The sequence below is a fragment of the Natrix helvetica genome, assembly GCF_964273705.1.
Source record: "Natrix helvetica genome assembly, chromosome: 2".
In the NCBI taxonomy this organism is placed as follows: domain Eukaryota; kingdom Metazoa; phylum Chordata; class Lepidosauria; order Squamata; family Natricidae; genus Natrix; species Natrix helvetica.
The window spans coordinates 175,789,359-175,801,196 of record NC_138552.1 but is presented as its reverse complement, the minus strand read 5'-3'; the positions used below and the strand labels follow the sequence as shown (position 1 = coordinate 175,801,196).

Genomic DNA, 11,838 nt, shown 5'->3' with positions numbered 1-11,838 from the left:
CCTAACCTGGTCTTTTAGGTTTTCCAATGGTGCACTCATCACCATTATAATTGAGTTGATCCATCTTGCTGTTGGTCATCTTCTTCTCTTTCCCCCCACTTTTTCAGCATTAGAGTCTTCTCCACAGAGTTAGGTCTTCACATAATAGGAACCAAGTATATCAATTAGAGCCTGAATCATAGAAAAAATGTTGTATTACAGTACAAAAATGTTTTGCTTAGAGCATTCCAAAGAATTCAGAATTGCCCTGCCAATGGCAGACTAATAAATCAGAAGGAATGATGCTTGCCCATCTTCATATATTTGTGAATTTTCTCTCTCTCTTACACACATATAGAATAACAATAAGAGGAATAACTGCTAAATGTTTCCCTGGCTTGGAAATGTGGTGAAAAATGGTGGGCTTAGGTGCTTTCATACGCAAAATTCATTTCCAGATATTGATTGCCTATCTCATCTCATATGGAGCAGCTTGTCCTCAGACAGAGAGAGACATTTCATTTTCTGTGTTTGGCATTCTTTCTTACCTTGCGAAAGAGAACAGACCTATGTATGGCCTATGTCTGGTCATCTGGCATAATAAATTACACTATTGAACATGTTTGCTCTCTTTATTGAAAGAATTAGTAGGACTCCCACGATTTTCCCACGTTAACAATCAAAAGTCTGTCTTACCAACGAAGCAGCATATACAGCTTTGTTAGGAAACTCCATACTAATGCTCTCTATTTTCAAAGCTTTTTTTACTGAAGCACATTGTAAAAATCTGGATAGCTGCTGTAGAACTCTACTTAAAAAATTACAATAGTACCACACACAATGATAAAATGTCTCAGAATCAAAACATACATTATAAATTAAACTAGAATTAAGGAGTTCTTCAAATCATTTTAATCAGATTTTTTTTATTGAGACAGATCCCTTTGGTCATACAACTAGAAGATCATGATTAAGATTAATTTATCTGACCAAAATACTCAATTTCCAAGTACCACAAAGGAACCTTTCTGAAGCTACAAAAATATGTAACCCGAATACTGGATTAATCATGTCTAGAGTAGAACAGTTCTGTGTAGTGTTGTGGTTAAGATGCTGGATTAAGAGCAAAAGGTCCAAGGTTATTTAGCTTATCATTCTTTCTCAGCCAGCCTCCCTCTAAGGATGTTCTGGGCGGAAATAGGACAGAGCATTACGTACACTGACTTCAGCTCTTGGATGAAAAGAGGATATAATCAAATAAAGACTATACAAGCAATGAATGATACTAATTACCTCCCTCAGTAAGCCAAATTTGTTTACCTTTCTGCCTTACTATTATAAATGAAGTACCATTAACTTAGAACTAGTGTCAGCAAAAAGACTGTGGATTATTATAATAATAATCGCAAAGTCTTTCAGATAACCAAAGCCATATTCTTTGAAGTCTGTGGATATAGCTGTAGCCTTAAATTAGCCAAGTTTTTTTTTACAAAGCAGTGAATATATTCAGTGGTGAAATTCAAATTTTTTTTACTACTGGTTCTGTGGGCATGGCTTGGTAGGTGTGGCAGGGGAAGGATATTGCAAAATCTCCATTCCCACCCCACTCTGGTATTCGCTGGTTCTCCGAACTACTCAAAATTTCTGCTACCAGTTCTCCAGAACCGCTGAATTTCACCCCTGCATATATTGTAACAGGAGTTTCAATTCAAAATCACAATTAATATTCAGCCTTGAGCAGCATTTATAGTATCCCCCACCTAACCAAGTAGTCAACTAAGGGTTAAGAGGTCATTGTAGAATGATCTTGTCAGTCCTCTAGAATAGGCTGGGCCAATAGCCACCAAAGCTATTGGTCATAAAAAAGCAGAGGCTATAATTTAAAAAACATTTTGTCTTTAAAGATAATTAAATATATGACTACATATTATTTGATATTCAGAAATTTTGGAAAATTCATACTATATCCTTTACAAAACATAGCTGGATTTTACACAATCGGTATTTTTTTCATTAGGACAAACATTTTTTCTACACTAAACTTTTAAATACCTTTCACACACTAATTTTTTTAAAATTTTATTATATTTACTTATTCCTGATTTTATTGTTTAATTCTGTAAAGAGCCATAGAATCCATTTGGATAATGTCTTTCTTCCTAAACAACAGTCTAGTTTCTTTATCTGTGAACTGCTGTAGCACTAGATGCTCTTGAAATGAAAAATCCATAAACATAATTGTCAAAAGTTCCAGTTTTAATCAGTACTGTTTTGCCTGGTCTACCTTCTTCTGCTGGAGCATCTAGAAGGCCGACCTAGCAAGAGAGTTGTGGGTCTTTCAGTTGTGGTTATTGTCAATCTTTTGAGGGAGGTCAGGTGAAAAACTAGCACAATGATTTAAGAAATTAGTAAGAGGATCTTAAAAGCCTTGCAAGTTTCTTCCCCCTGTTTCATTTTATATTAAAGAAAATTAAGAGAGGATTATTTTGACTTTCTTTCTCCCCCTCTTTCTGGACTGTTGAATATCTTATCCATATCCCTCCTGAATGGCTCACTCCTTTCTTTCCCCCTTAACGGCTCTCTTATTTCAGCTCTAAATTCCTTTACAGGTATAGAGGTTCAGAACACACACACACACACACACACACACATACTGTGTATATCTCAATCTATCAATCAGTCAATCAATCAACCACATCATTGCAACCTTCTATCTTTAAAACTGATTGGGGATACAGCCAAGAGCACAGATTAAACTTCGGGATCAGACCAGAAGCATTCCTGAGACCTTTAATCTATTCCAGTGGGGTAAAATAGTTATAAATAAGTTTCAAAAAGAAAAAAAAAAGTCCTATTGATTGCCCAAGGATTAGCTGTAAAGTAAAACACTTGGTTTCAACTCCCCCCCCCCGCTAAGTAGCCAATATCACCATCACCATCCATCAGGGAAATTTAACACATAAAATGGGTGGATGACTACAGATAGTCCTTGATTTACAACCATTCATTTAGTGACTGTTCCAAGTTACAACGGCATTGAAAAAAATGGTTTATGACCATTGCACCATCACCATGGTCACATGATCAACATTTGGATATTTATGCGTTACACCGAACGGGTGCCCGAAGAGGAGGACGCGGGTAGGGCGGCGAAGAAGCCCGTCAGGGAGGCTCGGAGCTCCTCGTAAGCCAGCTCCGATGCTCCCTGCTTAGCTCTCTCAGGAGCTCCGAGTGACACGTCGATGTACTCAGTCACCCACCGCTTCCATTCGCCCAAATGCACCTCTATTCCTATTGTCTTCTCCCTTCACCTCAGACCCACGCAGCTGCCATTTAGACAGTACAAGACAGCCATCTGTCAGAAATAGTGTAGGGTCTCCTGCTTGGGCAGGGTGGGTGGGTAGGACTAGATAACTTAACAAGCTCCCTTCCAACCCTGTTTATTCTATTCTACTCTAATTCTATTCTCATCAAACTGCTTATAGACTTATATACTGTAGGAGTCCGATTCGCTGTGTCCTTCCCGCCCGTCCCGAGATTCGCTGTGTCCTTCCCGCCCTATGCTCATCACCTTACACTCCTTGGGAAACGTAATTTTTCTTCATGTTTATGGTGATCCTTAATCATCCAGGTCAAGATTGTCCCAAATTTGCTTTTCCAAAAGGCAACTAGATTTTCTTGGGGGTTTTCCCCCTTGAAAACATTTCGCTTTTCATCCAGGAAGTTTCTTCAGTTCTGACAGCTATAGTGAGAAGCCTTGTGGATAAAAAGGAAAATGTTTTCAAGGGGAAAAAAAACCAAGAAAGGCAAGTTGCCTTTTGAAAAAGCGCCTTTGGGGTAATCTTTCTTTCTCTGCTACATTGCAGTTAATGCCTCACCCTGGAATGTACAATGCCTTCTCTTCCCCTCCCTTTATATTTTTTCTACTCCGCTTATTTGTTCAATTCTCGCACACAGCTACCGTAAGTGCTTTCTCGCTGTAGGAAATGTTTTTCAGGTAGAAGCAAAAGTGTGTAGTATGGGAAGGTTCTATAGCACCTTGTGAGAATTTACTACATGCTTCAGTGAGGAGTGTCTCAGGATTTAATTTCAAATCATAATGTGTAGAAAGGATAGAAAATCTGGAAAATTCCACAGGGTAAAAGATCATTTTCAGCAGAATCAAAATATAGGTTAAACGTAATGAGAGGGGAAGGAAAAATAAAAATAAAGTAAAATGTGTACATGTATACAAACAATTTATAAATATATATATTTATAAGTATATATTTATAAATATCCCTTTAGAACAGTGGTTCTCAACCTGTGGGTCGGGACCCCTTTGGGGGTTGAACGACCCTTTCACAGGGGTCGCCTAAGACTACTGGGAAACACGTATTTTCGATGGTCTTAGGAACCGAGACACCAATTTTATGGTTGGGGATCACCACATGAGGAACTGTATTAAAGGGCATTGGGAAAGTTGAGAACCACTGCTTTAGAAATTTAAAAACTAAATTGTGCTATATTAGAGACATGCTTTAGTAAGTCTTCTTCCTATTTTATATTACTACTAATAGATGCTTTTACTATGTATTCTGATTTGCTGTAAGCAGTTTCAGATAATTATGAGGTGTGCAAGTAAAAATAATGCAATTGATTAATTACTGCTCAACAAAATATGAATTGTGGGGTAGCATTTAAAGAGCATTCTCTCATGTCTAATTCTTTTCAGGTGACAAGTTAATTCTCACTAACCATCTTATCATTAGTCTGGCAAAAAGGTTCCTAGTGTGCAGTACTACTACTTTTTTTTCTGAAAAAGGAAAGTTGTTTCAAATGGTGGTTTAATCAAATGCTAGATATAACATGATAAAATTATTTTTTGTGCATGATAGAACTGACCAACTTGGACAAAGCAATGAAATGTAACTTTAATACATTTATATACACTACAATATCACAGTTGTACAAATAATTTATGATTTCTCTTCCAAGAACAGCTGTAGAAGATAAAAAGAAATTCCAGCATGTCAGATATAATAGAAAAATTCAAAAAGGCAGCTCATTTTAAAGAATATCCTAATTTTGTCTGGCAACAAACATTAGATTGTTTAGGTGTAAACTCTTCTAACATGCAATTTATAGTTTAACATGCAAAACTCTCAAATAGTTTTAGAGTTTTTAGCTAGTGTCTCTTCCTCCATTGCATATGAATATGTACATCTAAGAAAGGCATATTGCTTCAATCATAAATCCACATAAATTACAGTTGTTGAACTTGCTACAATATTTAGAATGTTAATTCAAAAGAGTGTGATATTTATTTTAAGTTGCAAAGATCTTAAAAACAAATTTACTGGATCAGTTGAAAAGTGAGTAAGCACTTGGTATTTATAGAAAAAAATGCTTAGATAAGTAGGTGCAATGTGAAAGTATTTGTATACTATATATATGCATATAGATATTTAGATATAGATAGATGATAGAATGACAGACGATACATATAATATCTATGAACAGGATTTCCTTCTGAGCAGGTATTCACAGAATTGCATTGTAAGGCTTGATTTAACACTATTATAGTTTTCCCTCCTTCTATTCAATCATGTCTGATTTTTGGTGACTGGACAAATCCCTACAGTTTTTCTGGCAAGGTTGTTTAGAAATGGTTTGCCATTTCATATTTCCTAGAGCTAAGAAAAAGTGACTGGATTAAAGTCACCCAGCTGGCTTTATACCCAAGTTGGGAATAAAACTACCAGTTTTTAACCTGATGATTTAACCACTACGCTAAACTGGTTCTTATTATAAATATTACAGAATACCAAATACAAAGGCTGACTGACAGTATCAATACAAAACAAACAGACCATGTGACTACTTACCAACTTGGTGCTTGTAATCTAATTAATGGAATGGTTTGACAATATAGTAGTCTAGAATATCCTCAACAATTTAGGTGGTGTTAATATAATATGGGAATAATTAACCAATTTGTAAAATGGAAAAAAATTACTAATCAAATATCTAAAAATGTTGCCAATAAGCATTTTGTATTACCTTGCATTCAGAAATAACTATTCCTTTAGAATAAAGAATCAATGCTTGATACTTTAAAAAAACAGAATTTTATAAGTGATCTTTTACAATAAATATTAATTTATTGTAATTTAAGGTAAAAATGTATTTAAAACAAAGTTTAATCATTTGTAGTACTCTTTCATAGGATATCCCCATGCAAGAGGAAACAGCAACATTTTCTTTTTTCTTGGTTACTTATTTCTCACCTGTTTATTTGCTTCTCACCATCAATACAAAAAAGCATAGCATTATTCCAAGTACTTTAGAGGCCAAATCCATACCATTAGCGACTTGGTGAATGATTATTTCAAGATGGCAACGACTGTATTTCAGATTATCACTTTGCTCTCAGTCAACATACTTCGAAGACTATGATCTTCTGAAGGAGAGGAACTGTTTGATGCCCATATAAAATGATTTTGCTCAAAGTGTTCTGTAGCAAAAAAAGAAGCCTAAATCTTTGAACTGGAGTTATCCCAAACTCTGTTTCTTTCCATGAAGAAGGAAGTGCTATTTTCCACACAAAGGAGCAGAATCCTAAATCAATTCTGCAGTCTACTAATTTACTTTATACTGCACCCATAACATAAATTTTGGAATACATTTTTTCCAGTGCTTAAATGAACAACTAAGCAAATGCAACAGAGGCAACTTTGTTTTTTTTCCTTTTGAATATTTTGTAAAGCAAGGTAAACAAAAACCAAAAATACTGCTTTATATTGCGCTTTTATCTATAATAGAGAGAGAACCACCCATTTTTATTTAATTAGATACGTTCAAAAGATTCCCCCCCCCTCCCTTGGATTCAAATTTAATTACTATGCCTGGTTACTTCTGCACTATACTGTGTAGTTCTTTGCGTATGATTTCAAAAAGGCATTTTTTGAACATGCAAGTGTGCAAATGTACCACCTGCACACAACTCTTTAAAATGATAACATCATTTCCTAGGTCCACACAACTGACCCTCTGAGGCTACTTTCACACTACTCTTCACTCTAAAATATCATAATAGAATTGAATCTGAAGCATTGCACAGTCCTATTATTTGAATAAATATTATACATTCTAAGAGAGAAACTTGATTCAAAAATTGTGCAGAACAGGAGTATAGGAATGTATTTCAGGTATGAAATACCTAGTGATTAAAAATAGCCTTCCAGGAAAGTTGAGAGATTATGAAAAATGTTGCATTTTGAAAAATAAAGTCAATTTATGAGAATGTGTTTAAGAGAACAGAAGTTATTTCTAATATTAAAAACACAAGCACATCCTTCGAACAATGCCTAACCTTTGGTATCCCCCTTTGCAAAAGTCATAATTCAATTACACATAACTTAATAAAGTATATTAATTTCTTGATGATATGTTTATTTGTTAGATTTTTACCTAGCCTCGTTGAAATGTCACCAAGATACTCTCAATCTTACATGGGAAAAGACCCGAATACGCCAAAACCTGCATACCTGTACCCGTGAAAATCTACGAAAACAAATTATATATATTTAAAAATCATGCTAGCACTTGCAACAGTTCAAAAATCAAATGTACATTTTATGTTCAATTAAAATTACACCATGTAATTTTGTCTGAAATTAAGACAAATGACGTAATTTTAGACAAAAATACTATTTGAAAAAATACCTGGAGCTTTCAATATCTTTCCAATTATTAAAAATAATCCCTAGAAGTAGATCAGTCCTGGACTTTCCATATAGTTTTTTTACATGTTGTAATATGCTGCATTACTTCAATGTGATGCACATTCTGCTCCATTACTATTATCTGGTCCTTTTGCATTCCCAGGAACATTCAGATGACCTTCTTCTTTCAGTTTTGTTAATCTGAAATCTTCTCTAATTTTTTCCAACACATCTGGCTTGAAAATAACATCCAAAGCAGTCATGGCTAAAGCTTTAGCTGCTCTCAAAGCATAGAACTGAGCTTCTTCCGATCCTAGGATAATCAGACCCACAAAAGGTAGAGAATTCATTTCAGTGCAGGAACTATGTAGTGTCATTTCAAATCTGAAGACATGTTTAAAAACACTTTTCTTTTTTAAAAGATTGCAAACTCAATTCTACTGGAAAGAGAGACTAAAGAACAGTCTTCTCTTACAGATGCAGATGTATCTACCAATGTAAAGTCCACATTATTCAACTAAAAATGTATTTATTAATACATTTGCATTGAGTTGTATCTAGTATCTGTGAGAGGAAGATTTGGGACAAATGTATGCATCTACTTGAACCCTTTAGTTGGCAAAAAACGTCTTTCTCAGGTTCTGCCTTTGCTCCTCAACTTAGAACCCAAGATGTAACAAAGAGAATTGGTGGGGAAGTTTATCAATTCCACATACTCATTTTATGTCCAGTTTAGAGCCAGCTCTTATGAAGCCAACAGATCTTTTGCCAAGAGATTGAGAAGAAAATTAATCATTGATATGCATAGACTATAACTATCAGTGCTTATGCAAATGTAGTCTGGATATAGGAACTTAGCATCAAAATTAGGCATTTATCTCTATCCCTTCCTTTAACATCCTGAAATACTGGCGTCATTGGAGAGGAAGGCTGCAGAGGTTAGTAAAGAGGCCATGCTTTTTTTTTTTTTTTGCCTAGAAAGCTAACAATAGCTGGCTAGCTTCATAGACCAAAAAAAAAAAAATGTTTTTTTTCATGTTTTCTTGGTAGAGATGTGCATCCTTGTTTGCTTTGGATCCAAATACCGCATACCTCTGGTACTTACCACCCGTCTTGTTCTACCCCTCTCAAAAGGCACTTAGCTGCTACAACGAAATAATGTGATCACTCAAACTTGACTCCCATGTGCATTTTCCCACATTATTATGAAAGGTTTTTTTTTTTAATGTGAAAGATATACTCGCTTTTAATTACTAACCTGCAGCTGTTGTATACTGCTCAGTATGGTTCAATGCGTCAGAACCAATGTAAAAATAGGAGTGAATCCCAGGAACCACGTAACTAACATTTCCAAAGTCAGTAGAACCTAAACATTGATAAAACATTTTTAGGTTTTGGAATATACCAAACAGTCTGTAAGGTGGAATGTTATTGTATGGGTTAGCAAATAAAGGTATTATTAAAGGGCACAGCAAATAAAAATATTCATTTCCCATATAGATCCTCTTCCACACATTAAGTTCTACGGTGGATTTTGTTATACGTTGAATGTTAGGATTTCCAAGGTTTTATCCCTCCATTTTAAGAACTTGAAAAATAGAAACAACAAGGAAACAAGCATCCTTATTAAAAATTGGCACTTCCAATCCCTCATTACTGAATGTATGGCCAGCCTATCATACAGTATAAGCAAACAGTGAATTTAAGTTTGGTCATCCTGTCAATCAACATTAGGTGACACCTCCTTTGACAGAAAAAAACAGCTTCCAAATGTTTAGGATAACCACTTATTTTTGCTTTTTATCTATTCTCGTTTTTTTATTTTTTCCCATTCCTTGTTGACTTTTTCTAGTTTAGGAATATCCTTGTCAGATCTCATTACAATCAGTGCATGTTTAAAAGGTCCCCACAGATTTTTGATAATACTGATGTCTTGGGACTATGTTTCTTGTAAAAATTTAATGGGAGGTTTCGATGTATGTTTCAGTATTTCTGAAATATGCAACTTCTTTTCAGCTTCTTTGCTAACTGTGGGATATTAGCTTTTAAGATATATACATATTTAGTTAAATCCATTCTCAACTGCACAGTATTTTCTGGGTCACTGGCAGTGGTGGGTTCCTGCTGGATCGCACCGGATCGCGCGCGCTCCCTTTCAGCGCTCCACCTGGCTTGCGCGCTCCCTTTCAGCGCTCCACCTGGCTTGCGCGCTCCCTTTCAGCGCTCCACCTGGCTCTCGCGCTCCCTTCCGGCGCTGAAACCAGAAGTACAGTCTTGCCCCGCCCCTGGCGAAGCAACGACGCCTGCCTGCGCTCCACCAGCTCGGCTGGGAACGGAGATGTTTCCTCAGCGGAGCGGAGCGCCTGAAAAGACTTTTCAGGTGCTCCGCTCCGCTGAGGAAACATCTCCGTTCCCAGCCGAGCTGGTGGAGCGCAGACAGGCGTCGTTGCTTCGCCAGGGCCGGGCAAAACTGTACTTCCGGTTTCAGCGCCGGAAGGGAGCGCGAGAGCCAGGTGGAGCGCTGAAAGGGAGCGCGCAAGCCAGGTGGAGCGCTGAAAGGGAGCACGCAAGCCAGGTGGAGCGCTGAAAGGGAGCGCGCGCGATCCGGTGCGATCCGGGAGGAACCCACCACTGGTCACTGGCTACAATACATCCTCCAAGCATAATAAAGCTGCACCCATGTTTAAAATATGCCAAAATGTTTCAAATTTATTGAGGTTTCTTGCACATAATTTAGGAGATGACAAATGTGATGAGGCCAGAAAAATGGTTTCTTTTGACAATTCTCCCATGCAGTTAATTGTTGTATAAATAATATACTTCAATGAATGAGGCAACTGTCCCAGTGCTAACTAAACTTTGCAGCAGAAAGTTTGCTGTGATCTGTGGATTTTCTTTGGCAGATCTGAGTAGTTTGAGAAACAAAGATTATTTTTGTATTTCAGACTCCAAGGTTTCATGTAACTTTATTTTTCACAGTTTAAAATGCTAGCTAAAAGTGTTTAAAGGGTTTTTGTCTTGTTTTTTTTTAAAGCCTTCTCTGCTTCATTAAAGTAACCTATCTTCATTTTCAAATACTCAAACAGCTGCTAAGGGACTTATAGTTGCTAAAAATAGAACAATAATCACCTGAGAGGTTAGATCAGTGATGGCGAACCTTTTTTGGCTCACGTGCCAAAAGCGGGGGGAACGCAGGGGGGGGGGTCGTGCACGGGCGTGTTACATCCATAATGCTTTGTGCATGACCCATGTGCATGTGCGCACCACCAGCACTCCCCCCCATTTTTGGCGTGCTTTATTCATCCACCCCAGGCTCCAGAGGCTTTATAGGAGCTTGGGGAGGGTGAAAACAGCCTCCCCCCCCAGGAGGTCCTCCAGAGGCTTCAGGAGCTTCCCTGAAGCCTCCTGAGCGCGAAAAACTGGCCCTATGGGCAAACTGGAAGTTTGGGAACGGATGTTCGGTTTGCTCGTAGGGCCAGTTTTAGCCCTCTGGAGCCTTCCTGAACTTCCAATTTGCCCGCAGGGTTGGTTTTTCGCACTCCAGAGGCTTCAACGACCCGTTTTTTGTCAAAAAAGGGCATGCATAGCCTTTAGGAGGCTTATAGAGTGCTCCTGGGGGCTGTGTTGGGGCAAAAGTGAACAAAAACGGCTGTTTTTCACTCATTTCTTCCCTCCCCAGCCCCCAGGAGCACTCTGCAAGCTCCTAAAGGCTATGCACAGCCATTTTTGTGAAGGGGCGGGGTTTTGGGAGGCAAAAACCACTGTATTCGCTGTATAAGACGCACCCAGATTTTCAGCCTCTTTTTTTAGGGAAAAGGTGCATCTTATACTCTGAAAAATACGGTATATAGAAAGCAGAATCCAAATTTGCAAAAAGATATTGATGCTGTGTACCCTATAGAAATTAATGTCTACTTCTGTTCACTTATGTATTCATAGTATATTTCTATTTGACCAAAGGGCCATGTCTAAAGAAGTTATATTCTTGAAGAATTGTTGGTGAAAGTGACACAGGTGGCAAAATTAATTTGTTTATTGGAGAAAAATCAACAATTATATTTACTAATAACTGGATGCTCCTTATGGACTTTTTGTTGAAATAAAAAATAAAAATGAACTTGTGATTTATGGCTTTGAATATTAGAAAAGATAT

General features: G+C 37.2%; 1 protein-coding gene across 11 annotated transcripts in view; it reads right to left on the bottom strand.

Moving 5' to 3' along the window:
- The window catches only part of PM20D2 (peptidase M20 domain containing 2), a 39,296-nt gene that overhangs the window by 9,091 nt on the left and 18,367 nt on the right, over positions 1-11,838 (bottom strand). For 3 of the 11 annotated variants that reach the window (XR_014174781.1, XR_014174782.1, XR_014174783.1), the window contains exons 6-8: positions 8,944-9,051; positions 6,249-7,998; positions 7-171 (exon numbers count right to left, since the gene is read on the bottom strand). Coding sequence is in view for 3 of the 11 variants with exons in the window: in XM_081945810.1 (XP_081801936.1) it covers positions 7,793-7,998; positions 8,944-9,051 (314 nt within the window). In the remaining 8 variants the exon portion in view is untranslated. Of the gene's footprint in view, positions 1-6; positions 172-4,877; positions 7,999-8,943; positions 9,052-11,838 lie in introns of those variants that run through there. The other 8 variants (XR_014174780.1, XR_014174787.1, XR_014174784.1 and 5 more) reach the window with 8 other exon arrangements.